This window comes from Cinclus cinclus, chromosome 8 (assembly GCF_963662255.1).
Source record: "Cinclus cinclus chromosome 8, bCinCin1.1, whole genome shotgun sequence".
Lineage (NCBI taxonomy): Eukaryota > Metazoa > Chordata > Aves > Passeriformes > Cinclidae > Cinclus > Cinclus cinclus.
Window position 1 is genome coordinate 19,897,193 of NC_085053.1, and position 25,108 is coordinate 19,922,300.

A 25,108-nucleotide genomic window follows, 5' to 3' on the forward strand; every position below is an offset into this window, starting at 1 on the left:
AAGACTGAGCTATTGTTTTTTGGAGCCTGGTAGCAAATTCACGTGGAAGAGGATGGTAGCTGATTCCCTTGCTAACAGTACAATTTACTGTCCACGTTATACCTGGAGGCAGTGTCAGAGTTCACCATCAGCTGGTCAGTGAGGGCTTCACCCCTTCACAGATTCAGACCAACCATCCCAATGCAGTGATATCTCACAGGACCACTTTTGTATTCACCTACTCTTGCCCTGTTCCTGCTGACTTTCCTTTGCCAGAAGCCTTGGATTGTTCTCCCCAATGTACAGGTACATAGTTTGGGATTTTCTCTCTGTATCTCTGTTATTTCTGCATTTTCCTCTGCCACTTTCACATCATCTGTAGATTTTATTAAACTGCTGTTTCCTCTTCTCTCTGCATCTCCTCCCTTAATCTGCCCAAGAGCTCAGAAGGTGGTGGTGAGCTCAGATCCTCCTGTGCTAAACCTCTTCAAAGCTGAGCTGTTCTTCCCCTCTGGGCTGTTTAGCCCCAGGTCCACCAGGGACCCCTGTTCCTACACAAGACAGGACAGGCCAGACTTGGATGGTTTTGCACCATCACCATTGCTGCTGCTCTGCACATCTGTGTCAGTGCATGTGCAGTTATGCCAGGCTGCACCCCCTCTGCCAGCATCAGTGGTCCAGCAGTGACTGCCAGCTCCACCAGTCTGCACGTTCTGACAGGACACAACTGCCTGTACACCAGCTGTTTTGCATATCTGGGCATTTCTGTGAAGAGGCATGACTGTACTGCGTGCCTGTGAATTGTGCCAGAAAAGGGTGATTGACTGTGGGCCACAACAACAACCCAAGGAGATAATGGCTGAGAACAACCTGTGCCTGAAGATAGTGGTTGGGTGTCCAGCTGCCCAGAGGGACAGCAGGTGCTGCCCAATCACTGACTCCCTTCTGCAGCACAGGTGCTGGTTTGTTTCTTGGCTCCTGTGTGTGGATAAATACATAATAAAGTGTTAGAGAAGCTGATTGTGTTGAAGGCTGATACTTGAGTGGAGGCTTCACTGCAGAACAGGAGGTGTCAGGGCTTTTCAGGCTGGCCTCAGCCCAGGGCAGTAATCACAACAGCCCAGGGTCCCTCATATGGCTGTGGTTTTGGATCACCAGCTGGTGTGGCAATGCCACCACAGCCCCAAAAATGCATGTATTTCTTCCCTGACACACAATTTCCCCCCTCCAGATGCATGTTAATCTCTCTCTGTTTAAGAACCCAGACTATCCATATCCCCTTACTACTGCTCTGTGAATATGAGACCTGGCCATGCCCCTAAAAGATGCTCACATGGAGCACACAAAGCCTCCTGACTATGTCAGTGCTGGCTATTTTGTTTACAGAGAAGCTGTTTCACCCTGTGGCAGAGCTAAGCCTGAGCTGCTGCCTGACATGAGCCTGGAACCAGTCTGCCTGCATACCTGCTCCTGCTCCCCGCCAGCCTCGGCCAGGCCCTCACAACAGCTTCCTGGGTGGACCTCTGGAGAAGGATCTTCCTTTTCATGCTCTGACCTCTTGTATTCCCAGCTCTGCATGCCAGGTGTATTTCCCCCCAAACATGAGTTGCCAGGTTCCTGCCTACTTGCACTGCAGCTGCCTGAGAGAGGGGACAGAAAAATGCACACACATACACACATGCACAAACACAAGAAAAACTGCCATGTCTGCTTGGTTAAAAAATAAATGGGTCTATAAGCAGGATCAAAGTAGACAAGCCATCCAACCACTAAGTGCTGAGGGACTGGTGAGTGAGATCCTGCACAAATAACCCTGGACACTTGTATTTTTAACTTCTTTCAAGACATTACTGAGACTAAAAAGAAAAGACTGCATCTAGCATGAATTCATGTGATTGAAAAGCATGTTGAAAAGACAAAAAAATACCCTCCAAAAGATAACTGAAATGTTTTTTCCCAGCCCTCAGATGTAAATCTCTTACCCAAAACATATTAGAAATTTCCAAATATTACAGTATACAGTGTATTTTCATGGGTAGCTGATGAGCCCAGAAGGCAAACGATGAGACAGTAACTGAAAAAGTAAAGCTCACTTTAGAAATACTGCATTTAAGAGCAAAAGCTGGCTGACCACTGAAAGAAGCCAGCAGGTTTTCCTCCTGCTCATGGCTTCAAGCAGCACATTGGCTCTCTGGCCTGTATGATCTATCCAATGCCTGACCTATTGGTTGACATTCTCTGAGGTGTATTATTTACTTTTTTTATACACTCTGAATGTTTTAATGAGTGGAGAAATAGCAAGGCAGTGAGCAGTGAAATGGAGATTTGAAGGAGGTGGAAGAATTAGCTGTGTGGCAGAGCTTTGGGAAATGCTGCCCTGTGTTGATACCCCATGCTCTGGAGCATGACGAAGAGACTCCTGAGCTATCAGGGATGGTAATGACTGGGCTGAGTCTTGGGAAATCTTCCCAACCGGTTGGTACCAGCCTTATGAATCACTTACCAAAGGTGAATGCCACTGCTGCTCCCTGCTTTTAACTCTAGCATAACCCATGAAGGCATGACCGACTCCAGCAGAAATAACTTGCAGTTACCTGTGTCTCATGTGCTGTTCATCATACCACAAAGATGACAGGAATGTCAAAATTATCGCATTCATACAACTCCACAGTTAAAGAGACAGGTGTAACTCTAATGGGTGCTGGGGGAGAGGGTCATCTCACCCCAGCATGTGTGCTTGGCACTGCAACTGGCAGGACTGATGAGTTTGCTCAGCTCTGCAGAGCTGACAGGGGAAAGGTGTCTTTTAGCTTGTCTTCCTGGAGAGGAACAAGAGAGAAGAAGAGCCATGACTGGAGAGACATGCACAGAAACCCTGTGGTGATGTACTACAGCTGCCTGCACCACAGCAGGTGAAATACTCATCTAGACAAGAGCACTCGTACCACAGGTGTGGTCTCTCATTGCCACAGTTAGAGGAATGTATTTATAGTCCTTAAAAGCACATGCAAAAAAAGCCACACCCCAACTGTGGAGCTGGGGGTCTCCTCCTGGCACTGCCACTGGGAGAATCCCAACAAACCAGTGCAGGCAGAGGCAGGGCTAAATCATGCTTTAATCACACCTCAGAGTGACAATGCATTGAGGGACAGAGCAGGGCTGGGTCTGCTGCCACGGGGCAGTGGGGCCAGCTCCCAAGACCCTGTGGCAGCACTAGGGCAGGCTCCTCTTCCCACTGCACCCAGCTTCCTGGGCACGATAGGCACCACCTCCTTCATCCTCAGCATCCAGGTAAGGCTGGGAAAGCAGCAGCTGGTTTGGTGTCCCTGTGACAGTGCAGCCTACTGGTGTCATGTTTGGACACTGTGGGACGGGCTGCCTTCAGCCTCCATCACCATTCCTAGCCCATCCCTGTCTTCCCTCTTCTCTGCTCCTTTCCTTCTGCCCCAAACACGTATGACCCAAAGCCAAGGGCAGGTGGGAAAGGGGTGGAGCTAGGGAGACAGCAAGAGGCCGCAGCAGTGGTGGCTGAGTTGTAAGCTGTAAGCTCAGACAGAGCGATGCAACTCCCGCTCATCTTTAGTTGGCAGCTGCTCACTGGGCTGGATGTAGTTGTCCTCGATGAAGCCATCATCATCCTCAGCTTGAAGGTCAGCAGCATCAGGTATGGAGCCCCTGTCCCAGCTGCTGCTATCCTCCATGGGGCTGCCTCCAATGGAGCTGATTTCGGGCAGTGGCCGGTGGCGGTAGCTGGCAAAGTTCTTGTGGACAAGCTTGCACTTAGCAGCCAGTGTGATCAGGATGGAGATGCCAATTGCTGTCACTATGAATCCCACCAGGTATGGCCAGCTCCTTCCCCCCTTCCCGGCAGGCAGGGCAGTGGCTGTGACACAGGAAAGGCACATGGTCAGCCTGTGGCAAACCCAGTGCTCCCCATTCTCCATCCCTGTACCTGCCTGCAGTGTGCAGCCAGCACTAGGTCACTTTCATTAGGAGCAATACAGATGCTCTTCACCGGGACCCAGCTACCAAGGGGGTGTGAACAGTGGTGGCAAAACTGCCTGACATCTGGCTGGAACTGCTGCCCATCACTGTGGAGTCTGTGCTCCATGTGGCTTTGTGCCACTTGTTAACTTTCCTGTCACAAAGCAAGCAAACACCTGCAGGTGTTGGCCACCCTCCCACCACGCCACTGCACCAGCGTGGCCCAGCAGCCTGAGCCTCTGAGACTGTGGGGCAGAGTAGGGGGTCTCCACCTGCAGCCCCATCCAGAATGATGGAGGACATGAAGGTGCTAGACCTTATGGACACCTGGAATTTTCACAACTTACTGTTGTTCTCAGTCACTGTGATCTGCTGTGTTGTGCTGAGCTCACGAGCAAACCGCTGCTTAATCTGGCAGCTCAGGTCCTGGGAATCCAGAGCTGCAATCTCCTGGCCCCTCAGCCCTGGGGGCGACACACAGGTCACCTGCACAGCTGGGAGACAAATGGGCTAAGGTGGGATGGGGGTCTGTGCCCATCCCCTCTCCAGTTTAGAGAAGATGATTCCTGCTTGCTCCTGGGTTGATGGGATGAATTGCAAGGTGCTCCTGGCTCTGCCTTACAGACTCACTGACTCTCAGCATATTGTAGGAACAACCACAGGGAAAATCCCCTGATCAAGGAACTGTGTGTCACTCTGCTTAGCAGCTCCTTTAAACTGGATACAGACAAGTTCATGGATACTCACAGAAACCCCACTCTTACTTGGAGCTGTGCTCAGATGGATGGAGCCTGACCTGGCTCCAGAGAGGGAGCTGCCAAGCCCTCAACAACGAAAATGTGGCCACTCCACAAAGACACAAAAAAAAAGATTTAGAGGCCCAAGTGTACATGCAACCCATTTCCCAGAAGAGTGGCCAAATTATCCTGCTGACATTCTTAGAAATCCTTGGTATCCTGCATAACTGCAAGCAAGGAACAGACACATCCCCTTTTGGTTTGCTGTCCCTCAACAAGGTAGGACAGAGAGCCATGTCAGACCTTGCCCAGGGGTCAGAGCAAATGGAGCAAGCAAGACTGCTACACTCGGGATTCCACCTGCCCAACACATCCCCTGCCACCCATCCCCTCTGCTCACCTTGCCTGTGCTGCAGCCACTGCTGCAGAGGGCGTGCACTGCAGTCACACACCCAGGGGTTCCCTTCCAGACGGACCCGGGGGACTGTCTCCATCAGCTGCAGGCTCCAAGTGTCCACAGAGACCAGCGCGTTGTGCCGCAGGTCCAGGTGGAAAAGAGCCTTCAGTGGCAAAAGGAAAGGGACATCAAGCCCTTGCAAGCTGTTGTTTCTTAGAAGCAGTGTGTGCAAGTTTCCCAGGCCTTTGAAAGTGTCCATGTGGATGTAGGTGATGCCGCAGCTGCTCAGGTCCAGCAGACGCAGTGCCCCAAGGTTGGAAAAGACTGCTGGGCTCAGTGTGAGCTTGTCATTGCTGGAGAGGTTGAGAGAATACAAGGAAGGGAAATGCTTCAAGAGAGTCTTGTGATGGGGCACAATCAAGGAGTTGAAGGAGAGGTCCAAACTGGTGATGTTTCTTGGAAGGGAACTTGGAGCATGTTGAAGGCTCTTCCCACTGCAGTCAGCCCATCCCTGGGAAAAGAGCTGCTGTCTGAGATGGGCTATCCACGATGGGGAGTCATGAGAGAGACTCCCCAAAGATTCAAACATCTTAATCACCCTTGCAGAGTTTTAAAAAAACAAACACACACACACATTTAAAAAACACATGAGCTGCCAGATTGGAGTGGGCCTGGAAAAATGGAGAAAGATGAGTAGGACAGCCCAGGACTGAGAGCAGCTGACTGAAACAGTACAGGAGAAGCAGGCAGGGCTGGGGGAAAAACCCAAATGGGTGCGTACAAAGGCAGCAGGTGGTCACCACCCTGTCCTTCCATACAGGGCAGTTGTCATACAGGGTCAGTTTGCAGAGGGCCTTCCTTTTCCTCCCCCGGATCCTCACCTCCAGCCCCTAGGGAGTTCTTGTGTGACACAGGGGCATCCTCCCAGCTGGAGCAGGGAAGCAGGTGAGCCCTGCCTGTTGCAAGGGCAGGCAGGAAGCTGACCAGGCTGCAGAGCTGTAGGCATCTGTAACCAGTCACCTGTGCCAGGAGCAGCTCCGTGGGGCTGTGCAGGACAGTGCACCAGTGCACCAATCTATCCCACGTTCCTGAGGATACATGATGATGAGCTGTGGCTTACTGCTAGCTGGCTGTGTCAGTATCAGGAAACAAAACAGACCAAGGACCATTCACTGTCCCAAAAGATCAGCAGAACAGGATGGAAGGATCAGTCAACCCACATGGATGGATGAATTTTTTTTTCTTTTTTTTTACCAGTAAGCAACATGCCCCAACTCAGACAGTTTTGGGGAGCAGTCCCCTGCATGGGTTGCTCTTGCCTGGGCTTTTAGTGGGAGGGAGTGAAATGTCCAAACTGAAGCTACCAGAGAGCAGGTCAGCAATTTAAGTTTGGTTGGGCAGGCACAAGCTCCTGCTAAGTGCTGTGTTTGGACCTTGCAAGCAGAGATGCTGTGCTTTAAGTTCACTGTGGTCCATAGTCCTGGGTTTCTGTGTTTGGCTACATTCCAGCTAGCTGGGCTTTCCATTACTTTCACCTCTCCTTTCATCCTCCTGTCCACCTAAATCTCCTATCAGACCCTGCTGTTCCTGCTTGGTAGAGGAACAGATATGCTCTTAAAAATCTGAGTGCTGAGGACTGGGTTATAATTGGGCCACAGGGGTACCTACCACGTGGGTCCTGTTTTCAGCTCAACCACAGCTGGGCTCAGGGAGGCTTTGGAAAACAGTGCAAACCTTTGGGCGGAATAACTGAGAGCTCAGTGGAAAGGTCAGTGGCTCATGACAGCCACTTTCCTTCATTCTCTCAGCTCCTGCCTGATCAGCCAAGCTTCTGGCTGCAGTGCTTGTCCCAGTGGGTTAGTTGTGTTTCCTGCTCCTTGCCGGGTGCTCAGGGTTTCTGGCCTCATGCTTGCCATCACCCTGGCTCCAGTCACTGCATCACCATGCACTCACTGGGGAGAGGAGCGAGGGGTTGAGACCTTCTCAGGGATGTGTCTCATGGCTGCTTGCCATGCACCTCTTACGGGCAGCTGTGTTACACCTGCAGCCAAGAGACCACAGTCAGAAATGCCATGGATCAGATAATGCTTTGCCAGGCCATGCTCTGGTGAACAGGCTGGATAACATGACACGTTCAGCCCAAGACTGGGAGAAGGACAGCCAGGCTTTGGGCACGGGCGAACCACCCCTGTGGCTGGTGGCCACTGGCAGAGCATATCTCCCAATTAACTCTGCTGGCTCCCATGGGTTTTCATCGCTCATCTTCTCCTGAGCAGTGCAGAGCAGGAGCTGCCTGCCAGGCCCTGCTGCCCCTGGGCACCTCAGCTGCGCTGGCAGGACCAGGAGCGGGGACCCTGCCCACCCCAGCCCTGCTCGCGCCGCAGCACTCACGGCCCCCCTACCTGGTGGTCAAGGCTGCAGGGGTGTCCCATCACCAGTGACCAGACGCAGAGGAGGCTGCAGACCCAGGAGAGCAGGCAGGTAGGAGCCATTTGGCTCCAGGAAACTTCCGGCCAAAAAAAAAAAAAAAAAGTCTCGGGGAAAGCTGGGAACCGGCAGAGCCGGCCGTGCCGGGCGAGGTGTGGCCGCGGCCGCACGGCTCAGGCCGCCACCGAGCCCTCACAGCCGGCCCCGCAGCCAGCAGCGCCCGGGACCCGGCCTGGCTCCCACCCGGCCCCGCTGCCGTCCGGCCCCGCTCCGCTCCACCCGGGCTGGTGAAAGGTGGCGGTGCCAGTTACTCATTAACAGCCGCGCCCCATCACCTCCCACCCGTGTGGCCGCCCGTGATCGGTGCCCAGGGCTGCCTGCTGCACTCTGGGGTGCCGTGAGGCTGCGCGAGTGGCAGCAGGACACCGGGAGGGGCTGCCAGAGGGAGGAGGGGGCACCTCTGTGCCACCTGCCCTGAGACACCGCGCTGGAGGAAAGCAGCCTGAGTCTGGTCCAGGTGTTGGTCTATGCACCTGGCACAGGGGCACACAGTCAGCCCCAGCCAGGGAAGCTGGGGCTGAAGCAGCAGGAATGTGTCCTACAGAAAAATAAAAGTCCTGCTGGGATTCCAGCAGTAAGGTGTTCAAAGCATGCAGCAAACTGGCAGGTCACGGGGCCCAGCAGCAGCAGCTCAGTGAGCAGCAGCATCTGTCCAGGAGAGTCCCAGAGGATGGGAGAGCCCCACCACCTTCAGCACCCCCATGAAGACCTGCCACTTAACAGTAGCTCTCCCTGCCAGTCCTGCCGTGGGATCAGTGAAAGTCTGAGAAATCACGTCAAAGCAGCATCTCATGGGTGTTTGCTGGCACATGAGACCTGCTCCTGTGCTTACAGGTTATGGGGTGGGTGAGTGGGCAAGGCTAGCAGAGCCACAGGCCAGGCAGAGAAAGTGCTGGCTGCACCTGCTCCTGGCTTTGCCTCTGCAGCAAGAGGGAGCCCCAAGCTCTCTTCCCTGCTCCCCATTCCCCGATCTCCCATGCCTGCTCAAATAACAGGAAGCTGATGGCCAGCATGAGCACTTTGGAGCTCTCTGCAATGTGGACAGGACGGCCCCTCTTCCCCAGCTGCCAAAGGGCTCCTCCACAGCCACACATCCCACCCTTTCCTCAGGGAAAGGGCTTCCCAGCAGTCTGTCCATCCTGTGGGCATATGCTGGATGCCAACGCAGCAGGCAGCCTCTGCTTCCCAGCTGCCCAGGCGGGCTCGGGATGCTCAACTACCCCACTTCCAGGATGTTCCTGTACCTGGTGGGAGCAGTCTTTAGCCCAGCCTTGTAGGGCCTCCCCAGGACCCACAGAGCAGGTAAAGCAAAACAAGCATCCAGAGAAGCAGGGCTAGAAAATGTTGCTGAAGCAGCCCTGGCCATTGGTGGATCTGCAGGGCGGTTGCATTTCCTATCAGGAAATGTATCTGTTCATTATGGTTTCTGGCATGTGGTGCTGTGCATTAGAGTGTGCAAATGATAACAAAAAGTGGTATTTTTGTCAGTCTTTGGGGTTTTTTTTTTAGTCTGTTGTGATTCAGCAAAAAAGCTGAGGTCCATTAAATCATCAGATATTCAGGTGCTTGGAGTGTCCTGTGGGTTGGGCAACTGGAGCCTTCCATGTTGCAGGAGAGCAGATGTGGAGAGGTCCTTTGGCTGTACTCAGCTGTGTCTATCCTCTGTTTCTTTCTCTGGAGACAGATAAACTGGAGTTGTGAGGTCCTGGCTGGGCATCCCCACAAAACTCCCCAGAAAGGTTTCCTACCTCCAACCTGAACAGATGGACAGCACAGGTCTTATCCAGGTGCTCCAAGAAAAAAACACAAGCAAACAAATTACATGGGGTCAGATTCCTCAATGGATCCCTGAGATCTCCCGGGTATGGCCTGGTGCAGAGAATGACCCCATATGGCTCCCATTCTGCAAAGAATTCTATGTGAATAATCCCATCCTCAAACTGATCCTCCTGAAAGAGGACATTTTACAGAGTGAACGGTAACTCGGGTTCTGTGTGCTGCAATCCCCCACGGCTGCCAGGGAAGCACAGAATGAGTTGCACATGTAAGAACACAGAGCCTGACTGTCCTCTACAGTTTCATTTCCAAGGCAAATGAGGGCAGCTGTATCACCTTTTTCAGGTGCTCTCCACCCCTCCTGCCATGGGGTGGCCAGGCAGCTGCACTGTGGGTGCCCCTGCTCACTGCCATCCCTCCCTCTGCATGCCATGGGCACTGCATGGCCTCAGAGCTCTCTGTAAATAGTCGGAAGCGATGAATAGATTTCCCTTTCCTCTCCATGTGTGCTTTAGATTTTTGGCCGGATACAGCATGGGCTCAGGAGGCATCAAAACATGAGACTCACTCCCTGGCAGCCCTGGCTTTCACATGGGAATAGTTAGATTTGTGAAGCAGTGTGAGGTTTGGTGCATGAAGCTTATGGTGATTTCCTGGGGAACGCTTTTTGTTTGTCAGGCAAAGAGCCTGGAGCCTGCTGGTAGCTGGCACATCCTCCATGCTGGGTGTGAGACCCTGGGGCTAGGTTGTAGCAAGGCCATGCTATGCTGTGCCTATGCCAGCACTGTGCATGGGAAAGTGCTCAGGGAAAGCCAGGAGCTCTTTCCTGCTTTCACTTCTCCCCAGACATGTTTACCACAACACAGAGGGTTTTCTCCCTGAGCAGTAGCCACACTCCCGTGTGAGCTGGGCAGCTTGTTGGCACCCTGCCTGTGCTCCCACCCAGCCCCTTTCAAGCTGGGCAGTGTCCCCACGCTGGGCCGCTGCAGGATAAGTCGGGGCCAGGCAAAACCCGGAACCTGGGTGGGCCATGCCTCAGAGCCAAGGTGGGCCATGCCCCAAAGCCCGGGTGGACCATGTCCCGGAGCCCTGGTGGGCCATGTCTCAGAGCCTGGGTGGGCCATGCCTCGCACCCCAGCTCGTGGCAGCAGCAGGCCCATGGTGTCCCAAGGTGTGCTCAGCCTCAGCCTCGCCGCACGCCGCTCCCCGGGGGACAGCCTGTGCAGGGCCACTCCTGGAGTCAGGGCCGTCTCCAAACAATGGGTGGAGAGCAGGAAACGCTGCATGGGAAACAGGATTTGGCTCCGCCGCCGCCGCCAGCCACGGCCCCTTGGCCCCTTTCCTTTCCCTGCTCCAGAGAACCCTTCCCACAGCCATCAGCCACGGTTGCACCGAGGCGATGGGGATGCCGCCGCCCAGGCGGGCTGGGGCATGAGGCACTCTGAACCTTGGACAAAAAGCAGGGTCAGGACACCTCCTGCCTGGGCTAAGGGCTCAGCATGGCTCAGGGACCCCTGAGCATGAAGCCCTAGCCCTGGAGGGGTGTGTGGGTGCCTTTCCCTGGAAGAGCTGCCACCAGGCAGGGGACCCCACTGGCCCCTTGGCCAGCACTGCTCCTGAGCAGCTGGCTGGCCTCTGAGCCAGCAGAAACGGCGGCATCTCTCTGTCCATGCCCAGGCTATGCACCACAAGAGGTGGTCCCAGCTGCCCTGGAAGTCAAGCAACATCATGGAGAAGAGATGGGGGACACGGGCAGGGAGTAGCTGTCCTGGGCTGCCGCTCACGTGGAGCTCCTAGGTAGCCACAGCCTCCAGCTCTGATCCCCCTAGCCAGGAAATGCTGGGGATTTTCTGACCTCTGCCAGATTTGGAACAAGCTCCAAGGACATGGGACTCCAGGCTTATCTTCTACTTCTCATCCCACATCTGGCAGGTAAATTGCCCCTTTTCACCTGCCCCAAGTGAGCAGCCCCTGCCTCAGGGTGGCTTGGTGGGATGAGGCAGCTGTGGAAGCTCAGTGGCGCCATCGGAGCAGGGTTGGGAGGGAGGAAATATCCCTTTGTGAACAGCCACTTGGAGCCCTCAGAGGCCCCTCGCTCCCTCTCTCCAACATGGGAGGAGAGGCACCCCAAGACTGCCTGATGCATGCTTGGCTTGTGTTGGGGAGCTGATCCAGCTGGGGTCTCCAAAAGGAGAGCAGAGATGCGCACTGTGGCATCCCAATGCATCTGCCATGCACCTTGCTTTGCCCCAGCTGTGCCTTCGGGGTGGGGGGTGGTAAAAATGTTCTGGAAAGGGGGAGACATCTGGGTGACAGGATCAGTCCCTGAGGGAGGGCTGGTGTAGCCATGCTATTGCCCAGCTCTGACACACCCTTGTGCTCCCTCACCCCAGGGGCCATCCTGGACATCACCCTGATGGCCAACGTGCAGAGCCTGTCCCACTCTGACTTCTTCCTCTCCTGTGTCGTGGGGGAGCGTGACGTGAGCCACCTGCAGATCGAGCGGGAGAACAAGATCGTGATGACGCACCCCAAAATGGGTTTCCAAAACTACCGCAACCGCAGCAACCAAGTCCAGGCCAGGGGCTTCTCCAAGGCCGACCTGGTGGGGATCCTCTACTGCTTGGGGAGCACCCCGACTGAGCAGGCCCAGGTGGTCTATGTGCACAACAGCCACAATGGTGAGTGGCTTCTGGGGGCAGCAGGAGGCCCCCCCATGCCAGTCAGGTGCACAGGGGACCTGCCTGCCTGTGCTTCACAATCCCAGCACCAGCCAGGGAGGTGGGAGGACAGTGGTGACCCATAAGCTAGGTTTGGGGTCCACTAGCACTGGTGGGTTGGAGATGGAAGGGATGTTCAGCTAGAGGAGCATGGCTGAGCCCCATGGAAGAGTCATTTAAATTTGTAATGGTACCTGGGAGAAGGGCAAGGTCCAAGAGGAAGTTAAGTGCCCTTGGAAGAGGTTGTGGGATCTGGAAATCATTAACCAGAGCAGGGGGCAGCCCTTGGGAGCTGTGCCAGCCCAAGCCCCCACCACAGGCTCAAGGGGAGGAGGTAGTGCTGGAGCAGATCTTTGGTAACCTCCCCAGGTGCTGGACAAACACCATCACAGGGCAGCATGTTGCCGCTCCAGCAGTGGGGCTTGCTGAGAGGCACTGCCAGACTACACCATAGGCAAGAGCAGTGCTGGGCTTGTCTCCCACTCCTATTTTGTGCCATAAGAATAGAAAGGCCCTCCCTAGGCTGACCAGCAGCAGGGATACCATCTGGGGCAGCACTCTCCCACACTGCTCCTCAGACCTCCCCTCCCTGTGCTTGAGACTTGCAAAGCTATTAGGACTGAAATTTTCTGTGATGTTTGCCTCAGGATGCTTTCTAGCTCTTTTTTGGAAAGTCTAGCTAAAACAGTTGACTTTTCCCTGAGAATAAGAGCATAGAAGTTTCCCTGCCTGTGTTAAGACCCAGCTTCAGCAGGGAGATCAAGTGTCTCCAAGATGGGGCACAGTGGCTGCTAGTGGGGCCCAAGCATCCCCCAGGGAGCAGGGCTCAGCTTTTGTCCTTGTAAGGAGGCTCAAGCTGTAAAATGGCAGCGGCCCTATTGAAAACAGAGCTGGATGGTCTGAGCAAGCAGGGTGGCACTGAGGCATGGAGCAGAGGTGAATGGAGACAGTGTGAGAGGCACGACCAGCCCTGGGGAATGAGGAGCACAGAGGGATTTCTACGCCCTCAGATGTCCTTGTTTATAAATCATGGATGGAGGTAATGGCTCTGGGGTTCCATCCTTGGGACAGTGTTTCCCATGATGGGGTGTTCTCAGTCAGCCCCCAGTCCTGGGTCCACTTAGCCAGGCCAAAATAGTGCTTTGGAGGAGCTGGTCAGTGCCTGGGTTCAAGCCCCTGTGGGAGTTACAAGTGCCAAAAAGGTGTCTCTTTCACAAGTTCCAAAGAAGTTGCTATTGCTCTATTTAGAGAAGAAGTTAAAAAACTAAAGGAATTAGTAAGCAAAAAATATACATGTTCACAGGAGGGCTGGATACAGAACCCGCTGAAGGGGCTTGGTGTGTGTCATCTCTCCTGTTTAGCCTGAAAGCACTCCAAAGCCGGCCAGGGCGATGAAACAGTGGGTGGGGAATGCTCTTAGAGGAAAGCTGGCAGCTCCCAAAAGGTCATGCATGGAGAAGAACTTAGGAAGTTAGATAAATCTTGGAAGCACTGCTAAGAAAACAAAGTAAAGCAAACGAAAGAGATACTGAGAAGCAATTTCAGAAGTGTTTAAATCTTTCAATAAACTATCTTTTACACTATCCAGAGCAGAAATACACCCAGATAGACAAATAAGGAAACCAACATTTTAATATTTTTTTGTATCTGTGTGCACAGAAAGGTTGGGAAAATTTGCTGGGGGATCTGTCTAAAATGCCACTGTTGATAGCAGGAGACAGGTGATAAATAGCAGAATAGAGCAGCACGACATCACTAGGCTGAGCGCAGTGAGAAAGGCTATGTTGCTGCCCTTGGACAACCAGACCTTCCTAAAGCATCTGGGCAGGGAATTACAGGCCTGAAAACTCAAGTCAGAACCTGGCAAATTAGCAGAAACTGTAATAAAGAGCAGAATATGTGGTTGTGTGGCCCCTGAGAAAGAGGCAGCTGAGTTTGCAGTGGTAGGGTCTCTGGGGTGACAGCAGTGAGGATGCTGTAGAAGACCAAATTGATACTGTCTGCTCAGATTCCTGGGGAAAACTCCCTTTCAAAGGTTCTTTGAGAGAAACTTTGCATCCAGGGGGTGGCAGGAGAGATCTTTGCATAGGTGAATTACTGACTAAAAGAAGGGAGAGTAGGAATAGGAGTGGTCCTCGTCACATGAGGGAGTTCCCACTGGACCTGTGTCACCAGCTGTGGGTGCAAAGAGCTGAACAAGCAGCCATGCTGGCTGCTGTCCCCAAGCCACCTGGGGAGATGATGAATGCACTATGGAGTGACAGAGAGACAGGGGAGAGATGCAATCTGGGGGGGCTGCAGTGAAAGGGTGACAGGTAAATTGGTGTGCGCAAATGCAAAGTGCTGTGTTTGGGCGCCTCCAGAGAATTGTCGCCTTTTGTTCCAGGGAGTGAGGTGGAGTGAAGCTGAGTGAGGGCCGTATCTGTCAGCCCACCACTGGGGGCTTCAAAGCCCATGGAAGAAAGACCCCAACTAGAGGGATAGGTGGAGAGGCGGTTCTGGGAAATTACCGCCAAGTGTGACCTGCGTTGCCCTTCCCTGGGCGTCTGCAGCATGTGCTGCTTCCTCCTGGTCCTTGGCCTCAGAGGGGGAGGACGCAGGGCTGGATGTGTTTTAGCTCCAACCCGGCGTGGCTCCTTTTAGTGTGTGCGAGCTGGAGAATTGCCAGGCTCCAAAAGCCAGCAGCTGCCTGTGTCCTCCTTTGTGTCTGTCCTGGCACACCCAGGGCTTGGTTTCCCAGGCCTTAAGGTATTTATAGCCCTGCTTGTACTCAGGCTGGGGCCTGGCTGACTTAAATTAATACTCTGGGATTTCTTTGCTGCTGCAAGACCCAGCACCTGGGGAATCAGAAAAACAGCCATGACCAGGCTGCTGGCCCTGTGGGCTGGAGTGCAGCCTCCTGTACAATTTATTCCCCTCACCTGTCCTGCTTTCCCTGCCTGCAGTACTCCACACCTCACCAGCAGGCAGGATGCACCATACACACTTCTTCCAGATGTCACCTCCCTAGACTGCTGCCACCAGTATCCTGTGAAGATGGTGGGCTAGTCAGAGGGCAGGGTGCCAAATGCCATTCCTTGGTGTCTGCCCGAAGAGGCCAGGAAGGGAGCCCTGTCCCTGCAGAGGTTTGAGGGGGTCCTGGGTCCAACATGGAACAGACAAGGAGATGTGTCATGACATTCCAGCAGAAATATGTGGTGGGTGCTGGACTGTGCCAGAGTGTGTCCTGGTGTGACTGGTCTGAGGGTGTCAGCACTGCCTTTGGGTGTGAGAGCCCTCAGGGGTGACTGCTGTGCAACCTGTGCCTCCTTCTCCTCTGCAGCCCACCTCTTCCCGGTGAAGGCCACACAGTCTGTGAATGTTGCCGAGGCGGCCACCTTCTCTGCCAGAATCCTCAAAAGGAAGGAGACAGATGTTATGTGGAAAAGAAACGGCAAGTAGTTCCAGGAGCAGACACAGGGCTGGAGCTGCTCCCAGCCAATGCCTGGCACTGGCCCTGGGGGCATGGGAGGTCACAGATAACCCTCTGTCCCTTTGCAGGCACCTACTACCAGACCACAGACCGGGGTGAGGTGCGGGATGACCACGTTGTCCTGACACTCCCCAATGTCAGTGTCAGTGAAAACGGTGTCTACAGTGCCACATTCATGGGGGACAGCCCTCTGTGGAGTGCCTTCTACCGCCTCATCGTGAGAAGTGAGCAGGGCCCTGACTGCCTGGGGACTGGGGACAGCCGTACCCTGCCCTGCCGCAGGTGGCACTCTGGCCCCCTCTGCTCTCTCTGCAGCCTGCCCTGCGAAGAAGTGGGGACCATCCTGCGAGAAGGACTGTCCCGACTGTCTGAATGGCGGCATCTGCCATGACCACGTTGGTGAATGCATCTGCCCTCCAGGGTTCATGGGCACCCGCTGTGAGAGAGGTGGGTTCCAACTGCCCAGCACTGGGTACTGTGCCCAGGGCATCTGTGGGGGCTCTTCCACCACTAGACCTGAGCACTGTGTCTAGAAATGCTGTGCTCATCCCCAATGCCTCCCTACCCTCAGTATCTTCTGTTTCTGGGCCAGGACTGGACCACCCACATGGGTCCCCTGTCTCCTTGAGGCACCTGAGCTAGTTCTGTGCCATGCACAAGCAGTAAGTGCATGGATGAATGGTGGGTGAGGGCAGACCATGCTTCTTTTTCCAGCCTGCCAGGAAGGCCAGTTTGGCCGCAACTGCCAGGAGACGTGCCAGAGAGCCCAGGGCTGCCGAGGGCTGAGCTTCTGCCTGCTCGACCCCTATGGCTGTTCCTGCGCCTCCGGCTGGAGTGGCTCCCGCTGTGACCAAGGTACAGAGACATGAGTGTCCATCAGCTCTCCCACCCACCCTGGGCTTCCTCCAGGGCCTGGCTGCTCTCCAGCAGCACATCTGCAAACCTCTTCACATCTGAGGGTCAGCACAGGCTGAGCAGTACTGCTGCCTGCATCAGCTGCTTGCTGTCTCTGTGGTTCTGTGCCATGACAGGGGTAGCAGTGAGCTCTCCTCTTCCCACAGCCTGTCCCTCAGGATTCTATGGCCCTGACTGTGCCCTGGAGTGCACCTGCCAAAACGGAGGCAGCTGTAACCGCTTCAGTGGCTGTGTCTGCCCTGCAGGCTGGCATGGGCAGCACTGTGAGAAGTCAGGTGAGACTGGCACAGGGCCGTGGTGGGTTTCCATCCCCCACCTCAAATGGGTGCTGGTTCCTTCCTCACCAGTGACTGGGAGGGCCATTGGCTACTGTTTTCGACAGCTGGTTCAGCAGGACCCCTTGTCTGAAGAAATAGCCTCCAAGTCTGTGGAAATCAGGACATTGCAATGGCAACATCTGGTCTGGAATCCCAGCATTATCTGTGCTGAGAGGGTTGCTGAGCCCAGCATGGGGGATGGGGATCAGGGCTGGACCACAGCATCCCTTGGCACCACAATCTGGCCACATCTGGGTCCAAGAAAAGATGCCAGGCTTTCTTGTGCCTAGGGAGGAGCAGGGCGAGCCCTAATGTTAATTTCTGTGTACCAGACCGGTTCCCCCAAATCATCCAACTGGCCTCAGAGCTGGAGTTCAACCTGGGCTCAGAGCCCATCATCAGCTGCGTGGCTATTGGCAACCCACTGCCCACCAGGGACAGCGTGGAGCTGCGCAAGGCTGACGGCACTGTGCTCAAGGTACTGCCTCATGCCCTTGCCCCACCACCATCTCCATGTTGACAGCTCCCTCAAGAGTACCTGGGGCTGCTGGGCAGTGTCAGATTAATGGGAGGCTGAGCCAGGGGCTGAGTGGAGGGGCTGACAGCACCCTCTGTGCCACAGGTCATCAAAACCATCATTGAGCCAAAGCAGATCACCTGCGAGTTTGAGGTGCGGCGCCTGACAAAGGCAGACACAGGGCTCTGGGAGTGCCGGGTCTCCACCACCGGAGGCCAGGACAGCAGGAAAGTCAAGGTCAATATCCGAGGTGAGGAAAGCATGGTGGCATGAGCAGGACAAACCAGGGCTGCTGGGGGAGGCTGCCAGCATGGTGTGGCAATACCACCCCTGCGCCAGACTGGGTGCCTCCCATCGTGGGCTGCAGTGCCAGCAGACAGGTTCAGGTGATTATAAAAGACTTTGCTGACAAAGCTGGAGGGAGCCAAGAGGTGGCATGTGTATCCACATTCTGCTCCTTGTTGCTCCCAGTCCCACCAGTGTCATTCCCTTCTTCCCCCCAAGTGCCACCAGTTCCCTTGAGTGCCCCCCGGCTGTTGGCCAAGCAGAGTCGCCAGCTCGTGGTCTCACCTGTGGACAACTTCTCTGGTGACGGACCCATCACCTCCATCAAGCTCTTCTACAAGCCCAAGGATGACAATTCAGCATGGTCATCCATTGTGGGTATGTGTCTGCAGGGCTAGGGGACACAGATAGAACCTGTGTGGGAGGGTGAGATCTGGAGTGGGCTGATATCTCCATAGCAGGCCCCTCATCATGATGTTGAGGAATATGCCAGGGGCAGGGCAGACTGGGGATGATGGACATGGTTTCGACATGTCCTGTTGACCCACAGTGGACAACAGAGAGAACATCACCCTCATGAACCTCCGGCCCGTGACTGCCTACATTGTCAAGGTGCAGCTGAGTCGGCCAGGGGCTGGTGGGGAGGGCAGCAAGGGTCCTGAAGCCATCATGGTGACTGACTGCCTCGGTGAGCCTCCATCTCCCTGACCCTCACCCTTACTCTGATCCTGACCCTCACCCTGACCCTGACCCTGACCCTGACCCTGACCCTGCACAGCACAGAGCCTGTAAAGCCTCACAGCTGATGCACCGTGAGGTTTTGCTGCCTTTTTGTTTGCAGAGCCCACAGTCAAGCCTGTGATTGAAGGCTGGTCCATAGAAGGGAAAAACATGCTTCATGTCAACTGGAAGTTGCCAAGCAACCACGAGCCAGCACATGGGTTCATTGTCCACCTCTTTGACTCTGCAAGGCGATTGGTCTCCGAGAAAAATATCACGTCCATCTCTGTGCTCTCTGCCCGCATCGGGGACTTGGAGTTTAACAAGGAGTACAGGCTGGAGGTGCTGGTATACCACTGCACCAGCCTGGGACCACCCTCTGACCCCTATAAGGTCATGATCAACAGCAAAGGTGGGTCCAGCTTAATAAAGGGAACTATAATAGGGAACTACAATGATAAATCAGTTATAATTGTAACAGCAACCATCCCCAGGTCTGGCTGCTCCTTATTCCATCTCTGACAGAACATGTACAGTTGTTTGGGAAAAATGGGCCCTCCTTTCCTTACTAGACCCTGCAGCTCCAGGACCAAGGAGCTGAGAAGCATCCTAAGCTGAACGTGATATTCAGGCTACCATGAGTGATGCTCACAAACAGATCTGTTCTCTGCACCTTTGCCCAAACCCTAGTGGACCCGTTTATACTTGCAGCCTTTACAATACCCTGTAGCAACAAGTTTCTCAATATAATTGTACTTTGCATGAAAAAATATTTCCCTTTGGTTTGTTTAATGCTGCTGCCAGGTAATTTTGCTGGGTGGTAACTAGGGGCTGGGGAACCCTGCAGTCCCATCTGTGGGCACACATACACACAGCCCCTGAAGTAAGTGGAAGTAGGTGAAGTAGGTGGAGGAGGAGCACCAGCCTAACCAAGCTTTCTGGCAACCAAGGGGAAAGGCATGCACAAGGCCTTTGGGGAGGCTTGGCACCATACAGCACACATTGAGAGGACTGGTAGGCATCAGGCTTGAGGGATGAGAGGTGTCTTCTGCTCTCTGCTTATAAGAGCTTTGTATGATTTTGGAATTTGTTGTTAGGGATGTGGGTAGGTAGGAGAGGGCTCAGATGAGGTGGTGGGAGCACAGTATGTGAGGGAGGCCTGAAGAAATGAAATGTCACAAGAGCCAGTCAATACACAGGCAGCTAGACCTCAGATGGTCTGTGTGGCTGGAAAATTTGGGGTTACAGTCCTGCTTCACTGTGGTACATGGAGAGCACCTCCACCTCCTCCAAGCAGGGGCCAGGGGTCCCTGAAGGTCCCTCAAAGCTCACCTGGCTCTGGTTGCCATTGCCATTCACAGGCTCCAATCCTAACAGCAGCAATGAACCCCTGCAGCCCAAGGAGACCCGTTCTGCAACTGACATTCTCACCTCTTGGTCCCAGGGCCCTCCTCCCCGCAGCTGCTCTCGGCAGAGCCTGTGTCCAACACCGCAGTCAGGCTCTCCTGGCAGGTGCCTGAGTACCCCAACGGGGGCATCACTAAGTACATCGTGGAGCTGCAGCAGGTGGGGGGCACCAGTGAACCCCAGTGGATTGACACTGACAGCGGCGCCGAGACCACCAAGATCATTGGGGGCCTCAATGCCAGCACCAACTACCAGTTTCGTGTCCGTGCCAACTCCCATGTTCCAGGGGAATGGAGCCAGCCTGTGAAAGCCAAGACCCTCGGGGATGGTGAGAGTGGTGTCCCAGCAGGCAAGGGGCTCACAGCTCTGCTGCAGCTTGAGCTCAGATTCTGGTTCAGCAAAGAATGATTGGGGTGCTTGTGGTAACCTCTGAGCATAACTCTGAAGCAGCAGCCCAAGACCAAAACTCTTGGTGTCTTAACAAAACCTGTTCCTCCCAGTCCTACAGGGACAGGGGTGGCATGATGACAGCATGGCATCTACAGAGTGGATCTACATTGGGCAGAGTGGGACATGAATCAAGGGGCTAAGAGAGCAGAGCAGAGCAGAGCCAGCATGGGAGATCATGGCTTGACCCAAAGCTGGTTGGAGGTCCAGAAGCCAGTGGTTCAGTGTCAGGAACTGGGCTGTGACACTTCTCCTCAGTGCCACTGTGGCACCAGGAGCTCAAGACATGGTTATGGTATCTTCACTGGATGCCTGGGTGCTGGGAGAGGGCTGCTGTCATGGTGGTTGGCCACTACTGCAGGCCAGGCAGGGCTTGACCATGGACCAAAACCCTCTGTCCCTCCTTTTGACAGGAGTGCTGAGCGTACCACCCAGCCTGGGCAGCCAGAGCACTGAGCAGGCAGGAACAGACCAGCAGCTGCTCTTGGCCATTGTTGGCTCTGTGTCTGTCACTTGCTTCACCATCCTCTTTGCTCTCCTGGCACTTTTCTTGATCAAGAAGAATTTTTTCCACCGGCGCCGCACCTTTACGTACCAATCTGGCTCGGTGAGTGCCGCCTGCCCCACCAGGACCGTGTCCCCTGCTCCCCACGTCCCAGCCCGATCCAGGTCACGTTCCATAGCCTCCAGTCCGGATGCAGCCAGACCTCACTTCCACACGGAGAGGGTGCGGAGCCCACCCTTGCCCATGACTCCTGTCCTGCTGGGACTGCCGCATGGGCAGAGAGGTGCCCAGTGCCTCTAACCTCACCCGCTTCCATCTGCCAGGGGGAAGAGACCATCCTACAGTTCAACTCGGGAACCTTGACCCTGACACGCCGCCCCAAGCCGCAGCCTGAGCCTCTCAGTTATCCCATCCTAGAGTGGGAAGACATCAAGTTTGAGGACATGATCGGGGAGGGCAACTTCGGGCAGGTAATCAGGGCCATGATCAAAAAGGACGGCCTGAAAATGAATGCAGCCATCAAGATGCTGAAAGGTGAGTGCTGGCGGAGGCAGGCAGGGTGGGCTGAGTGCTCCAGATGTGTCCTGGGCCATAATTGTGCTGGGGAGCATCAGGAGTCATTTGCAGAGAAGCAGAGGAAAGGCCATGTTGTAGGCCTGAGGTGTTCATCCCTTCTTTGCTTCCAGAGTTTGCTTCAGAGAATGACCATCGGGACTTTGCCGGGGAGCTGGAGGTGCTGTGCAAATTGGGCCATCACCCCAACATCATCAACTTGCTGGGTGCCTGTGAGAACAAGGGTGAGGGCTGTCCCATTCTACCCTGGCCCCACAGCCTCTGCCCAGCTGTCTATTCCTTTTTGCTGGGAAGAGCCCCAGCAGCCCAACCTCCTCCTGTCCCCCAGGCTATCTGTACATCGCTATTGAGTATGCTCCATATGGAAACCTCCTCGACTTCCTCCGCAAAAGCCGAGTCTTGGAGACAGACCCAGCCTTTGCCAAGGAGCACGGCACTGCCTCCACCCTCACATCCCAGCAGCTCCTCCAGTTTGCTTCAGATGTGGCCAAGGGAATGCAGTACCTGAGTGAGAAACAGGTACATCCCCTCAGAACACACTTTGCCTGAGGCCTGGGGTTTCCCCATGGAGGCATGAGGTCCCTGGGGCTAGCAGGAGGGAGCGTGTAGTTCCTGCTAACTGCTCTTCCATTTCAGTTCATTCACAGGGACCTGGCAGCAAGAAACATTCTGGTGGGAGAAAACCTGGCCTCTAAAATTGCTGACTTTGGCCTTTCCAGAGGGGAGGAGGTCTATGTGAAGAAGACAATGGTGAGCCAGGAGTGAAACATCTTCATGGGGCCTGCACCATCAGTGTGACCAACCCACCATGGCAGGACTGGCTGGATCACAGCTGTCTTCCACCTGGGGGCACCCCCCAGTCCTGATGGTGGCTCTCTCTTTCCCCAGGGCCGTTTGCCAGTTCGCTGGATGGCCATCGAGTCCCTCAACTACAGTGTGTACACCACCAAGAGTGATGTGTAAGTGCTGCAGGCAGGGGCATCGGGCTGGGGCATGGCTGTGGCCACCTCCACCCCTCTCTGGCACAGAGAGGCAATGTTAATGGGAGGTGATGCTGGTGCATGTCCCTGAGGAGCTGCTGGCCCAGCCCAAGACCTGGCTGCTTCTTCCACCCTGGGCTTTGCCCTGTGCCCATCAGTGGGGCACAGCTGGGCACTCCGTCACAGCCTCGGCCACTCCCCTTTCAGGTGGTCATTCGGTGTCCTGCTCTGGGAGATTGTCAGCTTGGGTAAGGCTCTTCTCTGTCCCCTGCCTTCACTCAGGTCCCCATAAGCCTGGCTATCCTGGAACCCCGGGGGGGAACACCTTGCAGACTGTCATCTCCTCAGCCCCTGTGTGTCTCTGGCTGTAGGGGGGACACCATACTGCGGGATGACATGTGCTGAGCTCTATGAGAAGCTTCCCCAGGGATACCGCATGGAGAAGCCGCGCAATTGCGACGACGAGGTGTAAGTGGACGGAGCCTCGGCTGGTGGTAGCACCCACATAACCCCACTGCCCCACAGGGCTCGCACCAGTGTTCAGTAGCTTCTGCCTGGCTGCCTCTGCATTGTGGCTGAGGGATGGCCTGGGGTCCCATAGCCAAACAGAGTTCCTGGGCTTTAGTTTCCCGCCTGCTTTCCCCATCTCCCACAAAGAGCTTTTCTCTCCCCTCTCCTCCTGTACGCACTGAGCCACCCACGACTGTCCGCCCCCAGGTATGAGCTGATGCGGCAGTGCTGGCGCGACCGACCCTACGAGCGCCCTCCCTTCGCCCAGATCTCCATGCAGCTCATCCGCATGCTGGAGGCCAGGAAGGTGAGTAGTAACAGCTCAGTGGAAGGAATGCCCACGGGGCAGCTTTTCCATGTGCTGAAGCATCCCTTGGGCCAAAGACTGGACAGCCAGCAGCAGAAGTACTTGTGGGGGTTAACTTCATCATCACCTTTTGGGTGCAGGGAGACAACAGGGCACAGTGCCTGTGAGCATGCTAGTGGAGCTGGGAGGTAGATGTGGACATGCTCACAAACTGACTCCTCACGGGTTCCCCCACAGGCCTACGTGAACATGGCCCTGTTTGAGAACTTCACCTATGCGGGGATTGATGCCACTGCCGAGGAGGCGTGAGGCTGCGCGGGCACCGCTCAGAGGGGCAACGCTGGCCCCAGCCTGCTGGAACAGTGCTGTGGTGACAAGGGGCTGCTCATCCCTCTCCAGGGCCAAGCAGCCAAATGGCAGTGCCTCTTCCCAAGAACGTCTTCCCTGCAGCAGGACTGTGCCGTCCCCTCCCTGGCATGGTGCCAGCCACTAACAGCCCCACACTGCTGGGATGGCCCCCAAGGACAAGCAGCCTCAGGGTACTGGCAGCAGAGCAGGCAGGAAAGGGCCTCCCTCAGGAGCCAGTGTACTGCCTAAGCCCACGGACATAAACGCTCAAGCTTTGGGGTGAGAGAAGGAATCAACAACACAGCAACTGCCCACCCTGCAGCTCTCAGTGTGCTCTGGGCCTGAAGTGGTGCCAGGGGTTGTGAGCAGCACTGCTGGCATGGGATGGGGCCACCCTGGCAGGTGCAAAGGGACAGTATTGGCTGTGCACAGCCTCCAGCTCTGCAGTGGCCCTTCGAAGGTGTCAGCTCTGCCTTATGGACAATAAAGATCATGCAACAGCCAGGTCCAGAGGAGTGTTGGTAGGGACCCAGCTCTGCCCTGCTGACAGCACTGGGGAACAGGATATGGGGGCCCAGAGATCTGCTGCTGTGGTGGACACTCCTCAGAATCCTGTTCGTATTGGGGTCCTCTGATAATCCCCAGCAATGTTCCAGCATTCCCAGACAAGTCCCAGGTCTCATCATGCCATGGAGATGGGTTTTCTTAGGATCCAACTGGGATATTTTCCCACACACATAATTTAAGACTTGGTCTTGTCCCCAAAGGGATATGTAGAACAGACTATGTCCTTCCTATGCACAGCTGCCTCTTGCATGCTTGAAAATTGTTCCTGCAGCTTCTCCTCAGCTGGCTGCTCTTTAAAGGGATGGCCCTGCTCCTCCAGCTGGGTCCTGTGGAGCTGTGCAATTCCACACCCTTCCTACCCTGGCCAGCTGGCACCTCCCAGCACCGTGCTGAGCCATCAGGTAACTTTGCCCATCTGGCAATGTGCCAGCTGTGTTTGACCAGCCTGCTCAAATGTGTGCTGGGGTGATCCTCACCTCCCTCAAGGGTTGCCTGGGCTCTGCATTGACCCTCCTGGAGGAGCTCCTGTCCCAGGCTTTGGTCCCTCACCTGCATTGCTGCTGTTTGTTACCCTGAGAGTGGTTTGGCTTCAGCTTGCTCAGCCCTGGACATACCATCCAGCTCTCTTTCTGTGTGTCTTCTGCAGTCCAAAGAGAAGCAAGAGTAGCTCCTGCAGAGCCTGGTATCCCTGCTGGAGACAGGGGCATTTGCATTGTCCTTGGCAAGAGTCTTTTATCCCCAGAAGGTCTCTGAACCCTGTCAATACCATTCTGATTTTCCATTCTGGCCTCCAGTACTCTTTGGTGTCAACTGCAGCTGTTAGTGAGCAGCCTCTCTGCCCCATGCCTGAGGTCCCCAGTGAATCAGTGATGGGGACTAGCCCGCAAGAACAGGCCGACATGTGCCACTGCCTCTGCACCCCCTCTGCTCCCAGCTGGGAACAGTGTCTCTGGAAGTGTCACCAGTCCTGCTCACATCTTTCTGCTTTTTTAGACAATATTTGTGGCAAGTTGGGGCTGGCTGCTCCTCAGTACCCTCAGTTCTCTCAGTACCTCTGGTGCTGTCCTCAGTTGCTGGGCTTGAAGAAGCAAACCTGGCCTTGGTGCACAGGGGAAATGTGTGGCTCCTTGTGCCCTGGTGTCCCCCAGGCTGTGCAAC

General features: G+C 55.0%; 2 protein-coding genes across 4 annotated transcripts; one reads left to right on the plus strand and one right to left on the minus strand.

Moving 5' to 3' along the window:
• Positions 1-3,527: 3,527 nt before the first annotated feature.
• Positions 3,528-8,678, minus strand: C8H1orf210 (chromosome 8 C1orf210 homolog). The gene is made up of 7 exons (XM_062497935.1): positions 8,487-8,678; positions 7,721-7,959; positions 7,500-7,554; positions 5,879-5,987; positions 5,101-5,637; positions 4,311-4,457; positions 3,528-3,862 (listed from the first exon to the last, which is right to left on the minus strand). The coding sequence occupies exons 1-7, from the start codon at positions 8,676-8,678 to the stop codon at positions 3,528-3,530; spliced, it is 1,614 nt and encodes a 537-aa protein (XP_062353919.1).
• A 2,064-nt stretch (positions 8,679-10,742) lies between these two features.
• TIE1 (tyrosine kinase with immunoglobulin like and EGF like domains 1) lies at positions 10,743-23,883 on the plus strand. Of its 3 annotated transcripts, none has more exons than XM_062497321.1 (23): positions 10,743-11,292; positions 11,754-12,041; positions 15,403-15,513; positions 15,621-15,776; positions 15,868-15,999; positions 16,267-16,407; positions 16,614-16,742; positions 17,117-17,262; positions 17,407-17,551; positions 17,806-17,964; positions 18,137-18,274; positions 18,428-18,718; positions 19,751-20,041; positions 20,574-20,887; positions 20,989-21,199; positions 21,352-21,462; positions 21,567-21,757; positions 21,875-21,988; positions 22,127-22,197; positions 22,426-22,466; positions 22,590-22,686; positions 22,936-23,035; positions 23,273-23,883. In XM_062497321.1, exons 1-23 carry the CDS (start codon positions 11,247-11,249, stop codon positions 23,342-23,344), a joined length of 3,495 nt encoding a protein of 1,164 aa, XP_062353305.1. In that variant the 5' UTR covers positions 10,743-11,246; the 3' UTR covers positions 23,345-23,883. The 3 variants fall into 3 exon arrangements, with proteins under 3 accessions (XP_062353305.1, XP_062353306.1, XP_062353307.1); XM_062497322.1 differs by having other exon boundaries at positions 20,574-20,767; XM_062497323.1 differs by lacking the exons at positions 22,426-22,466; positions 22,590-22,686; positions 22,936-23,035; positions 23,273-23,883 and adding an exon at positions 22,501-22,525.
• The last annotated feature ends 1,225 nt before the right edge of the window (positions 23,884-25,108 follow it).